Below are 18,528 nucleotides of genomic sequence, written 5' to 3'. Positions count from 1 at the left end.
GGGGGTGGACACCCTGCGGATGGGGAAGCTGAGGCAGAGTGAGGGCGAGCAACTATAGCAAGCTGGGGAGAGCTGTGAGCTGGAGCTCGGACCAGTGCCCTGTCCCTGAGAGGTCTGTGCGCTCGGCTGCCGGTGCTATCCCAGCCTCAGCACGGTACCTCCAGCCGCGGCTGCACAGCCCAGTGCGGGGCGGCTCTGGGGTTCATCCACCCTGTTTGTTCCTTTGTGTTTGCAAAAGCTCTGGGTAAGGTGTTTTTGAAGGTTACCTTCAAAAGCAAAACATTTGCTTGAGAAAACTGAATAAAGGCTCCAAAAACCCAGGCTCTGGCCAGGAGCCAGGATAATGTTCCCTAATCTTCTTCTGTGGCGCTCATCATCTTTGCTGTGTTCCCAGAGCCTAAGAGACGTTCATTATTGCTCTTCCTTTTCTGGATTATTCTCACCTTCTTGAACCCGGCTGCCATGGGGACAACAAAGTGCCTTTTAAATTAAGCCCGGGGTTTTCATAGTCTGGTACATCATCGTGTCAGACCTTGACACTGCGCTAGGCAATGGATTTTAATGCTGTTGTCTGCTTCCCCTCTGCACCGCCCCCCCCTGAGGGGCTTTAGGGCATTTCTGGGTTGCAGTAGCCAGGCGGGCGCACGAGCCCAGCTGGCTGCAATACGGGTGCTTTGGGGGTGGGTAGGAGGGACCACGTGTGATGCCGCTCCCTGCGGTGGGTCGCCGTCCCTCCCCACATATCTCCGGGGTGGTTTGGGGGAGGCAAGGCCAGCGAGGAAATCACTCTTTTGGGTGATTTCTTCTGTGCTTGCCCTGTTGTGCCTCATCGCACATTTGGGGGGCGATTTTGCAGCTTCCCGGCAGCTTCCGCAGCAGACGGGCTCAGCTCCGCGCCCCCCGGCAGCAGAACCAGCCTCCCCCGGTGCTGCCAAGGCAGCTGGAGCCGGCACTCCACCAGCCTGTGAACAAAAAGCTGCTTTTTGCCTGTGTTATTTTGGATTATTGCAGCATTTCTCTCTCTCCCAGGGAACCGGCGTATGCAGAGCTGGCAGCGTCTGCGTCGCTGCTGAGTTCAGCTGCTGAGGCTGAGTCGCCTCCGGGTTTTGACCCAACTTTGTGCAATTTTGATGGGCAAAGACCTGTGGGGGGAAAAAAAAAGGCATCGGGAAGTGTCTATGTGTGTGTTTTTGGAAAGCTTACGTCTTTCCAAAAGCATCTCAGTGCATGAAGAGCCCTGCTGTTGGAAGGAAAAGCCAGTTTGGTAGCTGGTGCCGTTGCCAAGATCAACCCAAAGTCAGCTGCTTCTTCCAGCAAGGCTGTTAGTGTTTGCATCCCTCAGATAAGGCAGCGGGGCCCAGCCGGATCCTGCCTTTGCCCCCCGCTGCTGCCTGGGGCAGGGGGGGGGCTTCTGTAGTAGTGGTGACATTCCCAAGGGGCTGCACCGTGGTCTGGCAACGGATGGACCCTTTTGATGGATGGTTGAGGTCCCTTGATAAAAAGAGCAAAAGAAATGTGAGGCTTTTGCCAATATACGCAGCTCCTCTTCTCTGACTTCTGGGTTTTCTTATTTTTGCCATGGCTGGTTTTCTGGGCGGCTGATATGCTGTCAGCGCCCGTTCTCCCCCTTCCTGTCAGTATAATACACTTGGGGACAGCCCTCCTTTTTCCCCTAGTGTGAGCATGGCCACAAAACCAAGTTCATAAAGGGGCTACAGCACAGCCCTGTCTCACTAAGGGCCTTTCGGGCTCTCGCAGTGGACGAGGCTAGCTGTTTTTTACAGCAGCGTGCCCAGGTACCGGCTGTGCCCCCGTGTCCTTTTGGGCTCCGGCGGCTCCCAGCAAGCCACGTCCATTGGTGCTGGCTTGCATCGTGTACGGGCGGTCCCCATCGGCATGGAGGAACTCTTCCCATCACATGCACGGTGGCAGGGTGGCAGCATTTGGGTGGGAATTTGACTTGTAGCACCTGTCGCTTTCCAGCCAAAACAGCCGAGTGCTCAGCTGGTGCTGCGGGAGCATTGGCATGGCCTGGGCGTGCGGCCGGGGGCGGCTCTGCCTGCGATGCTCCTGCAGCGCCGAGGGGGTCTCCATGCGGAGCAGCTCGGCGCTGCTGTGCTGGCCCTGCCCTCTCAGCACCCCACATCACCGTTAGAATTGCTACAACGCTGCTCCTCTTTTTCTAGTCAATTCTAGCAGGTCTAACGGCACTGCGTGTAATGGGCTTTGAAAGGTGAGTTTGTTTTGATGCATGTTTGACAAACTCCAGAGTGCTTTTGCTCACCAAGTTTTCGCAGCTCCCCTTGGCTGGGAGAAGCCCAAGTGCCCCAATAATGAGGTTCCGCTTGGGTAATTGAGAGGGGAATTTAGTTCGTTACATGAAGTGGCTGCTGAAGTGGATAATCGCAGATCTTGAGGTGTTTGTCCTATTTGCTAGTTTAGATTGAAGAAAATTTAGGTGTGATTTCATAGGTGTATAAGTACAAAATGGCTTCTGTGGGGATGCTGTGCATGTGCTGGTAGAGTAACAAAGCTGCGTTTGTGTGTTGGAAGGAAACAGATGAAAATTAAAAGCGCGGGGGGCTATGAGCAGCGCAGTGGTGCAGCCTGGAGAGGTCCCACAGCTTCTGCATTTCCCTTTTCGGGGAGAGGGGCACCCTTCCTCCCACTTGGCTGGGAGCATCCCTTGAGATGGCAACCTGTCGTTGTGGTTTTGTGTTCATTTAACGTGTTTGGCCAGCTGCTGGTTAAGCTGCCTTCCCATCCCGTGGCCCCCCCGGCGAGCGTGCCTGGGGCGAGGGCTGCTCCCCAGGAAGGGCCAACACTGCGGAGCCTTTACAGGGCCGCGGTGATGCAGGAGACCTTATGGTTTGTGTTTCCAAAGGTACTCTGAGGTCTTCAGTGTGGTCCGATTCCAGCAGGTTACTGATGTATTCATAAATAATTTATTCCGTCCCTGGGTTTTAAGTGTGGCTCGATCCAGGCACCTGCCAGGGGCCTTTCCATGGGCTTGGGGCACAAGGGTGCAATAGGGATGTTAAATAATCTGAATACTCGTGCTGACGTGGAGCATTAGTCTTCTTGACATGGTTCGAGCTTTAAGTCAAGTTTTCTTGGGATGGGGGCCTGGCCTCTCCCCTCTCCATGAAGCGCACTGAACACTGGCATTTCTTAGGGAATAACAAATACCAGTGGTTGTGTAAAGCCCCCGATGCTTTATGCACTATTTGTGCAAATAATCCTTGTTTATAATTCACTCTTGGCAGGAAAAGACTTTAAATTATTAAGGCACTAAATATTTTGCAATGAAGGAACGGAGATAAAGCTCTTGGCGAAACAAATTGCTGGGGAGAGGTTGTTCTCTTCAGTGGGTTTGGTGCTTTAAAGTATTACGAGAAATAATGTGCAGGGGGACTGGGAATTCATCATTTGATCAAAAGATTTGCTTCTCTTAAAAAAGCGGCTGCTGGGTGGATGCTTTCCATAACCCCTGTAAATAAGGAGTGTCCCCAAAGCGCATGTGGGGGTCCCCTGAGCCACCCCTTCTCACTGTGGGGTGGCCTGTTGTGGCTGAGGTGGTGAAGGGCAGCAGCTGGGAGGTCTCCATCCTGCTCCCAGCTCCAGCACCCTGGTTTTTAACACCGTTTTCCCATGCTCAGCGCTCCCCCGAGGGCGGATTTTCAGGGGAGCTTGGGTGGCTGCAGTGGGGACCCCTGCCCTGGGCCCAAGCACCCAGAGCTCCCCTGGCCCCCGGCTGGGGCACCTGGATCTGCTCTTTGGGGGTGGGAGATGCTGGTGCCAGTTCCTCGTGTCGTAGTGTGAACGTCAAGGTCATCCCACTGGTGAATTGGGGGTGTTCCACTGGGGTGAAGCGGAGGCTCTTCTAGTTAAGTGATTTTGGCCACCTGCTGCTGATTTTATGCTGGTATTACAACAGCCAGTACTTGTCAGCTCCTGGGGTCAGGTACCAGACAGCCGTGAGTGTGCGCACGTGTGTGCGCGTGCATATACATCCAGCCCTTCTATACAGCTACATATATATGTATTTAAGTAGTTATAATCTCCTAGCTCTTTTTGAGAGAGATTTGAAACACGAACCATGGGGGTTCGAACCACAGGGTGCTCCCAGCATTTATTTATTTATTTATTTTTAACATCTCAACATTTTAAAGCAAATACCATCCTTACGGTGACGATGATTCCACCCTGGGGTGAGCTGGCGGAGGGCAGCCGTGGCGGCAGTGACGCTGGCCCTGCTGGGGCTCTTGCTGGGCGACGTGCCCCCCGCACAGCGGTTTCAGCTTCTCTTTCCCCTTGCAGGAGACCTGTGCAACTGCAGCGCCGTGGGGAGCGCCAGCGCGGCCGAATGCAACGGCACGACGGGGCAGTGCCCCTGCCTCGAAGGCTACGCGGGGCTGCGGTGCGAGAGCTGCGCCCATGGGTTCTACCTGGAGCCAAGGAGCCAGCGGTGCCATCCCTGCGGCTGCAGCCCCGCCGGCTCCAGCAGTGCCCAGTGTGACCAGTGAGTAAGGCACCGTTTGGCTGGGCCTGCCGGGGGGGGGGGGCTGCGTGCGCGGCTTTGGAGTCTGGGGGTGTTTTGGGATTTGGGGTGTGGATCAAGCAAGGATGGATCTTGTCACCTGGTGCTAGTATTTAAAAAAAAAAAAAAAAAAAAAACAAAAAAAACAAAAACAAAAACGCAGGAAGGAAGCTGGCCTTATAAAAATTCATGAAGCATATTCTTCCTCTCAAGACCTGGATTATAAAAATACCCGTAGCTGTGGCAAAAGCCCCGGCAGCCCGCAGGGGAGTTAACTCGCATTTCTGAGTTGTAGGAAGCAGAACCTCTCCCTCAATGGCTTGTGCATCCATCAGTCCCTATCAGGCGGGACTGCCTTCAGGCTTGAGCCAGGAAGGGGAGCGGAGGCTGGGGTGGAGCACAGGGGCTTCGGAGAGGTTTATTTTCTAAAGGGATATCCATTACACCAGTGGCGGGCGAAGCTCTGTGCTCTGCCGTTGCTGAGCATCTGAGGGAAGCAGCAGCCCAGCTGCAGTGTCGGCTCCTGCCTTGCCTGGCGTTTAACCCTGCCGCCTCCTCTCCTTTGCTGTGTTCAGAAAGTTGCCGTAGCTGATGCTTCGAGCTCTTGTATAATGAATGGGTTCCTCTTCATTTCACCTTACCCACCCTGGCATCTTGCCTTTTAAAAGCCAGCACGCAATTTATTTATTTTTTCCCCAGCCAGCGATCCATCAGTTGTTAAGAGATCTGTTGCTGAGCCGGGGGTCTCTGCTTCTGCAAAGAACAGCCCGAGCTGCAGCCTGGCCATCTGGGTGCCCCGCTTGTGGGTCCCCTGCCCCTGCTCCTTGGGGGAGACCCCTAACAAATCACCCTGCAGTGACTTCCAGCCTTCCCGGGCTCCCATCACCTGCTGCCGCAAGAAATCGGCAGCGAAGACGATCCCAGAGCCCCCAGCCCTCTCCAGGGCACTGCAAGGGACACAAGACCTGTGCACGGGTGCAATGGGTTTCTGCTGCACCCATTGCCTTGCGCTGGCATCAGCCTTGTTGTCTTTTAGGGTTTGGTCCTAAACCTAGGCTCAGCGTGTGCTGAACACCTGCACGTTCCTGCCAGGGCTGGGGCTGAGTCAGAATCGAAACGTTCTGCAGAGACTTGCTGTTTGTAATTATTTTATACATTTACTTTGTTTCCAAACACTGCTGACGTCCTTCCTTTTTGTTTCACTGCTGCATTTTCTGCTTGCATAAGCTCTGAAAAATCAAAACGTAAAAGTAATGCTCCAGTTGACTAGAGTGACCTTCTTACTAAAAAAGGTGATTCTTGGGGGTGGAAAGCGTAGTGTTTCACTTGGTTTTTTAAGTGGTTGTTTTAGATACGGCAAGATGTGCCTGGAAGCATAAAGCTTTGCCACAGATTAGAAAATTGGAATTTGCTCAGTTCTAATGTAAAGGCAAATTGGGCAGAAAGGCAGATGCTTGTATTTGAGGGCTGGGAGAGGAGGGAGGTACTGCTGGAGCAACTGGGTTAACTGGGAGGGAGCGTTCTCACCCCGACTCTGAGTCACCAGGCAGCGGGCAAAGCATGGAGTGGGTGACGTCTCCCCATGTCTCACTGCATGGAGTGAGCCAAGTAATGCCCTTGGGAACCTCAGGTGAGATGCTCTGAGTCGGAAAGGAGGATGAGCTGGAATTCGAGCACGTACTGAACCATCACACCCAACCCCAACACGTATGGGCCCAGAAATGGCAGTGGACCTCCCTGCCTTCTCCCCTTCAGCATCGTTTTACAGCCCTGAGGGGTGTGGGAGATGTGGATCCTCAGCCATTTAGAACAGGGCAAAATGTGGAGGAAGCCTTGGGGAGGAGGATGATGTTAACAGAGATCACTCTGTGTTTCTGTTCCCTGCTCAGCGGGGCTTGCTGCAGATGGAGATCACCTCTGGGTGTTTAAAAAGAGGAAAATTAGGTCAGTTGTCTGTGTTGTAGGGCTGGGGGTGTCAGTATGGCTGCAAGATGGGCAGCCTCGTGCATAGCGATGTGGTTGGGAAAATGAAGCAGGATGCAAAATCCAGCTGGGCAAATGCACCCATCGTGTCTGTGGTGCTAAGGCAGGGCGGCCGCAGGCGGCAGCGGTGCAGGGCCGGGCACAACTGCTGCTGCCCCGGGGCTGGGATGGATGGGGGGAGGCATCTGGGATGGGGTACCAGCATGCATCCCTGCAGTGGGGTCTGTCCTGGCGGGTGGGGCAGCCTTTTCTGCATGGCCAGGAGATGTGTGTGTGAGCCCAAAATTAGATTTTTTTTGCTCTTATGCTGGAAGCGCTGGGTCCAGAGACAGAGGTTTGGTGTGTACCTGCGGCTGAGTCTCTGGAGGAGTGGTGCATGTCCCTCCATGCCTCTGGGCAATCCCTGTTTGGGATGAGGCACACAAACATTGCCCAACACCAGCAACCGGCTTCTGTTTTGTTGACGCTAAAAATACAGTATTTATTTATTTATTTATTTAAGCACCAGCCCAACTCTAACTTGCACAAGTTAATTCCGGTGCAGTGGCTTAAGAAAAAAGGGACCGCTGTTCGGATCAGCCTCTGAGTAAAACAGGAGGTAATTTTGGACTCTGACCCTTTCTGCCAGAGGCTGGTTGGAGAGGCAGGCTGCCTGAGGCTGAGCGCTCGGGGCACACAAAACATGCCTGATAGGTTTCAATCAGCTTGCCCAGGCTTTTGTAAAACTGCCTTTTAAAGCACCACCATATGATGATGATGATTATTATTTCTAGGCATGCTCTATGTCCGGCCAGATGGCACACCCACGTACACTGTTTATTAAGTAGACCTCAAATGCAGACCATCAAATAAAAATAAAAAAAAAACCTTTCCCCAGGCAGGCAGTTGATTTTGGGAGTGAACATTGACCTGACATGCTGTCGCTATGAATGGACTCCATGGCTGCTAATCAAAGCTCTGTTTTGGTGGTGTTTTAAATTTGATTATCTGGGGAGATCTACACAGATCCCCCTCTGGGATGGCAGATGATTTCAGTGCTTTGGTTTGGGTGATTTTTTTGTTAGATGAAAAGCTGTGTGTAGTTGAAGCCGGAGCTTGCTGTGGCACTGGATGCGATCCTGGGCTGCTCGGAGAGGGCTGACACATCTTGGAGAGGGGGAGTGTGTTGTCCCTGTTGCGGTAACGCCTAGAAACCTCAGATAAAACCACATTTCACTGGGTTGGATGCTGTGTAGATACTTGCTAAAGATAGCTGTGTCCTGGAAGTGTTCATAGTCCATAGAGGAAGGGTGGAGAAGGAGCTGAAGTTTCAATGGCCATGGTCAAGGTCACAGAGTAGTGGAGGATGAGGCTGGTGACTCATGTGGGTGCCCAGGCTGAGCTGGAGGGACTGCGCTGCCACTGCAAAGCCCCAGGGACGGTGCCTGGGCCGGGAGGGTGCAGGTGGTGGCCCCAGCACATGGCCACGTGGCCCCAGCCAGGGGCTGCCCCCCACAAGCTGCATCTCTCACCATCTTTTGGGCACCTTGAGTTCAAAGCTGTGTTGTCTGTCTGTCATCCGAGGAAGGAAGAACATCCCCATCTGGTGGGAGAGGCAAAGGTGAAGGTGATGCTGCTGGAGAAGGTCACCGCGTCCAGGCTGGCCAGCCCACACCTCCCAGGCTTGCACCCCTGTGCGTTTATTTTTCTTTTTTCTTTATGTGAGCAGAGTCCTGTGCCTGGACTCTGATCTCCTGCTGCCGAAGGCTGGGCGAGGAGCCAAGCCAGAGTGAAGGCAGTCCAGGGGGGTGGTGGTCTCCAGCCCCATCAGCTGGGACAGCGGTGGGAGCGCTGGGGCTCCTCGCAGTGTTTCTGCAGTGCCTAGCACACTCCTGCCCTCCATGTCCTGCCCTGTGGCTTGGCCCAAAAAGCCACTTGTGTCCCCAGGTGACCCATGGCACAGGGAGCTGGCACAGCAGCTGCTCCCCACGGCAGCCCTGGGATGCGCTGCGGCTCGGCGCGGGCAGGGGGTTGGGGTTGGGGAAGCCTTTCCCTGCTGCAGGGCTTCAGTCGTGCACCGGCATGAGGGGCTGTGCGGGCGCAGCTGTTTAAATGCAGGCGGAAATAATTTTCCTGTGCAAACCTGTCCTCTGGCTGAGTCATTTAAAGGAGCAGGACTGCAGTCGGGAAGAGGCCAGCCTGGGAGAGGCAGTGTGTGGTACCCTCCTGGCGAGCAGGAGGTTCCAGATGACTCTGCATTTTTATTTATGTATGTATTTTTACCTTGCTAGCAGCAGTGGCTGTCCGCACACTGCAAACACAGGTGACACCTGGCCAAGGGCCAGCCCCGTGCGAGCCAGCGCCCCGGGGCCCGGCGGCTCGTCTGCTGTGCCCTGTGCCCAGTGCGGGGCGGGAGAGCTGGCGCTGCCCCCATTTACCTCTTGCGAGGCCCTTGTCCCAGGCTTTCCGAGCCCACCACGTAGGCTTTTGTGGCTTTTCTCCAAAGCGCGGCCCTGCAGCCGCAGGGGCAGCTTGTTTAGCCCACCAGCAACTGTCCCCACGTGGGTGCTTTTGCACCCCGCGCTGTGGGATGCGAAGGTGCTGTGAGACACCGCTGCCCAGCTGAAGGGTTCAGCCCTCGGTTCCCCTGTTCCCTGGGAGGTTTTGTGTTTTAAACGAACTCGCCCTGGTTCTAGGGAAGGCAGGGTGATGCACCCTTCGGCTTGTGCTGCACCGTGACGTGCGCCAGTGAACGAGAGCAGAGCTGTGGGTGCTGTGGCGTGTTTAAGGATTGCAGTATGGTTTAGCTAAACCGGGGTTAGCCATCTAAACCTGGCTAGGTTTTTCCAGTTCCCTTAAAAAGCTCTAAACACACATAATATGCTATCATTGTCCCTAGTGAAAACAGATGCATGTTAAATTGGGGTCTGTGAATCGGTTTAAGCTGCTCCCTCTGTCTGTGCCTCAGTTTCCCCACAGGCAGGAGTGCAATGGGAAGCAGCAGCTCTGACGCGCTGCTTGGGGGTGATGCTCGCTGTGGTTCGTGGCTGGTGCTGTAACACGCTGCCCAAGCGTGCAGCGCTCAGCTCCTTTGCGAACTGAGCAGTGTTTGCTCGCGGCGGGCTGGGGAGGTGGCTCTGCAGTGTGCGGTCCTGGCTGTGCACGGTTCATGCGGCAGGCTCAGCGTAAGGCATGTTAGAGAGACCTCCTGTCACTTGTTTCAGTTTTTTAAAAAAAATTAAAAAATACAAAGCATGCATATAAATGCCAAAGTGTTAATTCAGAGATGTTTTGCCTCCTCGAAGGGTTCTCATTTTATGTTTATATTAAAACGAACAAAAACAGAGCGTCCCTGATTTACGCATGGCTGTCCCCCGGAGCAGGGGTGCTGCGAGGCTGAAAGGGGGGTGCTGTTAGCTGGGCACTCTCCATCCCTCTGTGCCGCCTTTGTGGTGGGTTTCTCTTTGGAGAGACTGATCTATGTGACCCTTACTCATGTGGATTTGCAAGAGCATTGCTGGTGAGAGTAAGGTCAGCAGCACTGGACAGTGTTCTTTGTTAAGGTCTTTGAATGAGGGCTGGGGTTTCTGGAGGAGCGTGGGGAGCTGGGCAGGGGTTGCTGCACGCCACGTTCACAGAGCTGGTGTGATGTGGCAAGGCGCAGAGACCACGGAGGGAAAAGTGATAAGGAACATCGGCCCTGATGGCAGTGGGAAGGACCCGGGTGGGTCGCAGGCAAGGTGCACCTTGGGCATCATGCAGTGTGAAGCCATGTGGGGCAGAATTTGGGGGTTTTTTTGGTTAAGTCAGAAAATGCAAAAGAGCTGATGAAATTCAAGGTTTTTGTGGAGCTTCACCAGCCTGCGCAGAAAGGGTGCTCGTGGCCATGGTCTGAGATGAGAGACCTCATGTTCCCAGGGTCTCTGCCCGTCCCAACCACAGGAGGTTATCTGGGGGAAGGCAGTGGAGTTCTCATTTTGCATAAAGAAATATCTTCATTTTTTGTCTTTAGTGGTGTGTCATCACACTTCTGAAATGTCTTTTCTTTGCGTGGGAACTCTATTTCCATTCTACTGTGTTTTAGCAGTCCAGTAAACCACATTGGGCACCGCTCCTCTTTGGAGATAAGACCTTGGGAGCCCAACTCCTCAATGACTTATTTAAAAAAAACCAAAACCAAACAAAACCCAAACAGAACCACCCCACTTTTTCTCTGTTTTAGAAAGACTGCTCTCCCTTTCATAGATTTGCTGAGCACAAACGGTGGCTCATTATCTCCCAGTAATGCCTTGTCAGCATCCCTCTGCGGAGATTTTTTTTTTTTAGTGGAAATTGTTACATGTGGACACCATAAAAGCGGAAGAATACCCTGTTAGAGCATATTTTTCTGTGTGCTTTAATTATCTAAGTCTCTCTCCTAGTACAGACTTCTATCCTTCTATCCAGTCGGTTCTCCTCTCTTCCCCCACAAGCAGGTAGAAACTGCACCTGCACCTGTTTTTATTCGGTTGCAGACAGGGATGGGGAGTGAGTGACTGGACACAGCAGCAGGGAAAGGTGGATGGTTATCATCTCTCCTACAGTAATTGTGGCTTCTCAGAAATCCTGTCATTTTGTTCATTTTCCAGCAGGCTTTGCTGTTCCAGTGTTGTCTGTTGCAGACTTGCTGCTCTGGTAAACATTGACCACCCTCAAAACCAATACTGGCTCAACTTTTTAAGCTCTTGTGGCTAAATTCTGGTTTGGGGGAGGTGGTGCCCAGCCTGGCTTCAGGCAGTGCTTGCTGCCCATGCCTTTTTCTGCTGCTGAGAGGAGGCATCAGTAGAGATGTGGGGGATGGAGGGACGATGTTGGCCAAAGCTGATGTGTCCAACGGGGACCAGCCCTGTCTCCCTGCATTCCCCACTGATGCATCCTACGCTGTGTTAAGGTTGCCTGTCCCGTCCCCATATTGCTGTGATCTCCAGGGGATGCTCTGGGAAGCTGGGACACACTATTTGGGGTTCAGACTGTGTAGTTAGTTAGGCTTTTGCTGCTTCTCCTCATGCCAAACCATAGAGGACTCCATCCAACCTTCCAAGGCCATGGTGGGCTTCCCATTGCTTCCTCCCTCCCTGGGCACCAGGGTCCTGGGGGGTGGTGCTGGAGGGCACCCCGAGGAGACAGCACAGCCCCGGACTGGAGATCCCCGGCTTTCCCAGCAGCAGGGGGCATCCTTGGTGGGGGAGACGGGGCTGCGGAGGCGGCAGTGACCAGACAAGGTGGCCCTTTGACATTTACAGAATGGCCTTTCAGAGCTGTGAAGTGTCCCCGCTCCGTCAAGGGCTGCCATATAAACAGATGCCGTCCCCCAGCACAAAGCGAGGAATGCGGCGCACAATGGCCCAATGTTTGCCGCAATAAAGCCCCGCTTCTTCTGCCCTCCACAAAGGCAGCTCTGAGCAGGGCGGCAGGCGCGGGGCTCGGCCGCGGTCGCACTAACCCTTCCACCATTCCCTAAAAGCGTTTTGGCTGCCAGTGGCTTTGGTTTGAGCCGAGGGAGTGGGGAGGTGAGACCCAACGTGAAGCTTCTGGCTGCTCTCTGCTTCCCCACGTGCTGGTATTCAAAGGAACTGACCTAAAGGAAAATCAACACGTGGGTTACGAGGGTTCTCGGTTTGCTTGGGGTGGCTGTTAACAGCGCTGGTTTTCCATGGAAGTGTCTTGGAGGGTTTAGCTTTCAAATGTTAGCTTTTCTACGTTGCCCAGAGAAATGTGAGAGAGATTTCTCTCCTGGCTGCTGTCAGACATCACAGAAAATCAGCACAAAACGAGCCAGGCTCACTGGAGAAACGCACCATTTTTAGCGGTATCTCTTCTGAATCTTCCTAATCTTGCACAGCATCCTTTTGTCTTATTCCATCAAAGTGTGATAAAGCCTTTTCATGAGGGTTGTTTTACAGATCCTTGTAGTTCAGCAGTGTGGTTTTCCTCATTCATAGGGAGCACTGCCGCTGCTGTTAATGGCACACGCTGCCGGCGTGCCACCGGGCGCTGCTGGGGTGAGGGATGGGCATATCTGCAACCAGAGGTTCGCAAGGCAGCGCCTGGGAGGGACGGGGCAGCAGGCGATGCTGGAGGTGCCACCAGCTCGGGGTGGGGGCTGCCTGTAGCCCTTGTGTTCCTCTTTCTCAGGGCAGCCTGGCCCCTCACCGGCTCTTCTGGGGATGGTGCTGGCAGGTGATGTGGCCCTGGGAGGTGCTGTGGTGCGGGGGGTGCATATACATGTGCTCTGTGCTTCACGATGAAAACGGTAAATCTGTTTGGCAAACCTCTCCAAAGCCAGCCACTCCAAAGTGTGTGTGTGTGGGGTTTGCATGGCTCATCCACATGGTATGCCTGGGTTTGAGACCCATGGGTGCTCCTGCCTTCTCTGACTGCCCCAAAATCCTACCAGGCTCATGTATTTTAGAAAATCCAGGCACAGAAGCTTGGTGCTGTACTGTTTTGGCTGGCTCTGACATGGTCAGGCCGTCCCTGGGCTCTCAACAGCAGCTGGGCATCCAGGTTTTTCTGGCATCTGGGAAAACATTCAAAACTAATTTCTCCCTTCCCTCCTCCTTGGGGAAAAAAAAAAAAAAGAAAAAAAGGAAAAAAAAGGAAAAAAAAGAAAATAAACGATTAGAGCTTGCTAAGGGTTTTCTGTTACACCATTAAACCATGCACAGCATGTCTCCGATCAGCCCTTGAGGCTATGGTCCTCGTCTTCCCATCCATCTTGTGTCTGTCACGTCCCTGCTAACTTCAGGATGTTTCTGTGGAGGAGGAGTGGAGACCCATTACAGACACAACTGCACATTGCGATCTGCCTCAGATCACAGATATTGTAATGCTTTTTTTTTTTTCTTTCCTTGTGGTGAGGCCGTGAGTTCCCATGCTGCCCTGTGCTGCGTGGTGCAAGGTTGGGGCATTGCCCAGCCTCCCTGGTGGAGCCCGTCCCGTCAGCGCGTCCTTCCCCCGCCATCAGACCTGGCCGAAAATCATCTGCAGGATGCTCTGCGGCTTCAGGCCGGGCAGGAGACAGGATTTTGGAGGTGTTACATGTTCTCCACGCTCAGCTTCTAGGATACTTCCAAGCGGAGTCAAAGCTATCTGCAGTCACCCTCTTTAACAGGAGCCAGAGCAATACATGGAGCTGGGGGGGTCACTGTGGTGTCCCCTGAACTTCTGTAGCTGTGGAGCTGTGGTCCTGTAACACCCCACCGTGGGGAACGTTTTGTTGCCACTAGTGGCCTGGGTTACTTGGCGAGTGATGGGATCTCCTGTGTCCTGTGGCTGTTTGCCCTTGAGTGGAGTGGCAGGGGGCTTGGTGGGGGCAGAAATTAAATCAGACTGGATTTTGAGGACATATTTTGGGGTGTAGGCTGTTCCCTCTGCCCAGTATTTTGCTTTTACTTACCACTCCCTCCCCAGTGCCTGCTGGCACGCTGCTGCCCTGGGTGGCCGCATCCTGCCAGTGGGTGCTGTGCTGCCCCAGGCTGCCACCCCGCAGGCACCAAGACAGCAGCTTCCAAGGCATAACATGAAGCCCCAGGGCTGAGGGCGATGAGATGCACGAGCTCCTGCCTTGGGGGGGTCCCAAACCTGGCATGTAGCCCTCACCCCCACAGGGTCCGATTGCCTGGGGTTGGATCCGAGCCTTGCACGTGGTCTGCCCCTGTCCTGGCTGGCTGGCCATCACTGCCTGCTCCTTCTGCCAGGATCTCTTGTGCTGGTGATGTTTTTAATCATTAGGAAATGTATATAAAGTTGATGGATGATGTGATGGTGATATATATTACCTACATGGTCTTTAAAGTAAGTATATTAATGAAAACTTAGTAGAAACCAAGGCTAGCAGGAGACTTTTTGTTACTGGAACTCTCTTTTTATCCCAACACATCCTTCCATTGATTCTTTTGAGGGCTAAAAATTGGCTGGCTGCAGTGGAGTTAATAATCATCTGAAATGGAGTTGAGCAATTGATGTTGCTGCATCAAAATGTTTCCCTCTTCCCTTCCCCCTCCTTCCCCCCCACTTCCCCCCAAAAAGAAATTCCTGGCTGATACTCAAAATCCAGTTCAGTTCTCACCGTGCAAGTATTAAACTGTGGGTCTTTTCTTTCAAGTTTCTGGATTCTTATGGGCACAATCGGTCTGTTAACAGGAGGCTGGGGGTTTGGGTTTTTTTTTTGTGGTTTTAATGCATTTATGTCATTGACCTTTGCTTTAAAAAGTGTCTGACAGTCTTTACTGGACTGGATCTATAAAAAGGAGTGTTGTAAGGGGGCTTTATTGTATGGAAGCAATGACCACAGGCAAAGCTTTATATTTGCTGAGTGATTTAATTCTTGCACATGCAGAACTTGGCTCGGTGCCATGTGTAACATGTTGAGAAAAGGTCTCCTTGAGAGGCATTAAAACCAAACTTTCCAAAACCATCTTTTTTTTTTTTTTTTTTTTTTTTTAAATAGCTTGCTTTCCTGTTATTTTTAAGCTAACGAGTAAAACCAAGGGACGCTGCCCCAAAATGCTGCATTGAGCTCTAGCAGAGTCGTTGGGGAAATAAGCCTCCTTTCAAGAACTGGAGTAGGAGTCTGGGTGGAAGGGTGCCAGCCGGGGGAAGAGGCGGCTGTCACTGAGATAAAGGCTTGATCGAGGGACAAGAGAGAGTAAAAGGGAGCGCCCTGGGCTCCAGGAGGAAGCCTGGGAGGCTGAGGATTATACAGCTCTAGTGCTGGGTCCCGTGAAGCCCTACTCATAGCACACATCCCCAGAAGATGAGTTTTCAGGCTAAATATTGGATCCCCCACAAATTAATTGCTTCTCCCTGCTTGGCTCTGCCAGTCCCCTGCTCGCTTACAAGAATATCTGTCTAGTAGTGGTCAGAAGCAAATAAAAACAAACTGTTTTTTGTTTGCTTTTATTTTAAACACTGTGACAACATTTGGATTAATGTGAGGTCTTGCAAAAAGCTCTTTAAAAGTCAAACATACTGAGCTGCTTAACAGCATCCCTTTGAATTCTGCATCTGCCTGCTGCAATTCCAGATAATGGTCTGGAGAGCAAGGAAACATCCTATTTCTTTTTCCTTCTTGTAATCAGTCCATTAAATATGCCTAAAGTTTCATTTTCTGGAACTACTTAATTGTGCAGCCACTTGGGCAGAGTTCCGTATTTTGGTGTGCCTTTGAGTATTTCCTCTTCCTTTGGCAAACAGACGAACAACAGAAATACTAAATTATGTTAATTTCTAACAGAAGCAATGTCTTCCCCCAAACATTGCAATCTACTGCATTTTAATTAAAAACAACACATCAACGGTGCATCAAGCCATTTGGAGCCTCAGCTTCTATTAGTTTTAATCAGCAGATTTTTCTAGGGGCTTTTAGGAGCAAATTGTGCATTTCTCACTCTTCCCCAGGAGGAGCGAGGGAGAACAATAGGTTATCTTTGTGCAGGCACACCAAACCCTGAAATGGTGAATTAAAAAAGTGTATGAGTAGGGTGGGGGCTATACAAGGGAGAGCCAAGAGGAGGGCGCATCCAGTGGTGTGCTGGGGGTGCTCCGTGGATGGCACTGGCTTTGTCCGCTGCAGCTGCAAATAAACCCCTCTCCTGGAGGGAACCGAATGACGTTTATTTGGCTTGCTGTCCTGGCCTCCCCGTGCAGCACGCAGGGCTGAGGTTTCCTGCAGGTCACCCCAGGGCTGTTGGAGATGCGGAGGGGCACTTCTGTGCTCCCCATCCTCGGCTGGGGCGGTTGTGGTTCCCAGGTGTGTGGGCGGGATGAGCCATAGCCAGCAGTCACCGTGTCGGCGGGGTGATGGGAAAGAACATTTCATCCATTCCTGTGATGTCTCTGAGAGCTGAGCCTCAATGCTGCTAGTATATAAAGTCACTTATGAAAGCAATAGGTTTGAAGCCTCTACATGGAGAGACTGGCATGCAGAGCCAGAGGAATGAGGGTAACCTTTGCTTTTTATAGCCTCTTGGTATTTGCTCATGCCAGCTCACAGCAATGCCCTCTGTTTTAACTGTGCAGAACTCCACCCTCCGTGCAGCCAGAGAGGGTGCCCGGGTAAACAGGCTCCTGCCTGGGATTCGCTCTAGTGGGAACTGCCGGGAAGGGAAAACCCTCTCTTGTCTTGCCCTGGAGAAGTTGACTGGGGAGAGGAGCTTGTCCAGTGGCCCTGAGAATGCTGTGTGGAAGGGATAAATAGGACTGTGGAGGAGAAGCTGAGGGAGGGCAGGAGGCTGACGCCTGCCTGGGCTGAAACCCCAGCGAGACACCTGAGCTGCTGCGCTGGCTCTCAGGGGAGCTGGGAAAGCAGGTGGTGAGCAGGGAATTGTCCGCTCGCCCCAAAATCCAGGAGGTGCCGCTTGGCACCAATGCAGAAGGGAGATGATTATCCACGTGGGTGCTCTTTTGTGGTTCAGGTGTGGTGATCACGGGTGTCCCAGTGTCCTGCAGGACCCAGGGCCAGTGCAGGTGCTTGATGAAGCTTGGGCCGGAGCGGGGCTGTCGGAGCATCAGCTGGGGGCTGACGCATGGGCATGGCTTTGGGCCAAGGCTTTCCAGAATGAGCGATGAATTCTAGTGCCCAGCTGGAAATTGCTGTCAGGGCAACTGGTTTTGCAGAGATTCAGCCTTCCCAGAACTCCCCATCACTTCTTGGAAATTGTTGCCCATGGGTTTCACGTCCTGGTTCCAGCAGGCATTCCTGCACAGAGTTCCCCACTCTGGAAAGGGAGCCCAAAACACTGACCACAGGTTTGTCCTTTGGATGCCTCCCAGCACATCGACATTTCACTGTTTCTGTCTGTGCAGCTTTGGGAAATGCCAGTGTAAAGTCGGTGTCACGGACCTGAAGTGTGACCGGTGCAGCGATGGATACTACCGGTTTAACGAAACCACCTGCGAGCCATGCCAGTGCAACAACCACTCCAAAACCTGTGACAGCTTAACAGGTAACTATCCTCTTGCGACCATGGTGGATGCAGACTTCACCTGTCTCCTCTGTCTCTGGATTTTGCCATTTTTGGTCAGCAGACCTCTGCTCCCATCCTCTTCATCTGCATCTTTATGCCTTGAGTACCCAGGATCTTTACCTTAAAATGCAGGGTGAGGTTGGAGCTAGTCCTTTTCTCCAGGAAGGCCATCAAGGCTGCGTTATGTACCTCATGCTGCAGTGCAGAGCCTTCATTCTGCAGCCTCTATCAGAAATCAGTGCTCTGTTGTTCTCTGCACTAGCACAAATACACAACATGGGCTTTTAAGGAGCTTTTCTTTAACTGTTGTTTACCTGGAAACATATAGTACTGGTACTGACATAAGGTGACTGTTATGGCAACAGATAACACGATTAGTGCTGGAAAAAACTGTCACCACCTAATTAATATTGCCCACTTTTTATAAATTTACCTCGTTCGTTTTCCTTGATCGTTTCTTTGACTGTCTCTCACTCATACAGATGTTGCTGGAGTGCAAATGTTGAGACACCTGTGTTTGAATAGCTTATGGGAGGGCAGTGGGGAATGTAATTGCTTTCCCATCTCCACCAAAAGGAGTGATCCCGGAGGAGCTATGTTCTGTGACTGCCTGCGCAATCCCCACTTTAGCAACAAAACTCACACTTCAAATCCCAAATTCTCATCAAAACTTCCAAGATGGGATGCAGTTCTGCAATATTTATCCAGGAGCTTAGAAAGGAGTAATAATTTAAAAAATGTTGCAGCATTTTTGCATAGCTGTCAGGGAGGCAGAGCTCATCCAATAAGGTGTTTCTGGGCAATTTCTGCACCATTGTCCGTTTCCTCATGGCCTGTGTGTTTGCAGGGGAGGAACGGGCAGGCGCAGTGCTGGCGGTGCCCAGCTGATGCCCTGCTCCTGCTTGGCGTTCGGGGGGAGCGGCAGGTGCCAGGTCTGCACTCCCTGGGGGTGAATTACTGCAATTGTTCCTATACTGGACTTCATGTGCTTATGTCCTACCGATACTGAAGCATGTA

The 18,528-nt window shown here is 52.4% G+C and overlaps 1 protein-coding gene across 1 annotated transcript in view; it reads left to right on the top strand.

The window, feature by feature from the left end:
* Positions 1 to 18,528, top strand: part of MEGF9 (multiple EGF like domains 9) — a 51,383-nt gene that overhangs the window by 23,356 nt on the left and 9,499 nt on the right. Inside the window, exons 2-3 of the mRNA XM_055720888.1 lie at positions 4,321 to 4,522; positions 17,351 to 17,490. Coding sequence (XP_055576863.1) covers positions 4,321 to 4,522; positions 17,351 to 17,490 — 342 coding nt within the window. The remainder of the gene's footprint in view (positions 1 to 4,320; positions 4,523 to 17,350; positions 17,491 to 18,528) is intronic.

The sequence above is a fragment of the Falco cherrug genome, chromosome 9 (assembly GCF_023634085.1).
Source record: "Falco cherrug isolate bFalChe1 chromosome 9, bFalChe1.pri, whole genome shotgun sequence".
Lineage (NCBI taxonomy): Eukaryota > Metazoa > Chordata > Aves > Falconiformes > Falconidae > Falco > Falco cherrug.
This window is presented reverse-complemented; position numbering and strand designations above follow the sequence as displayed.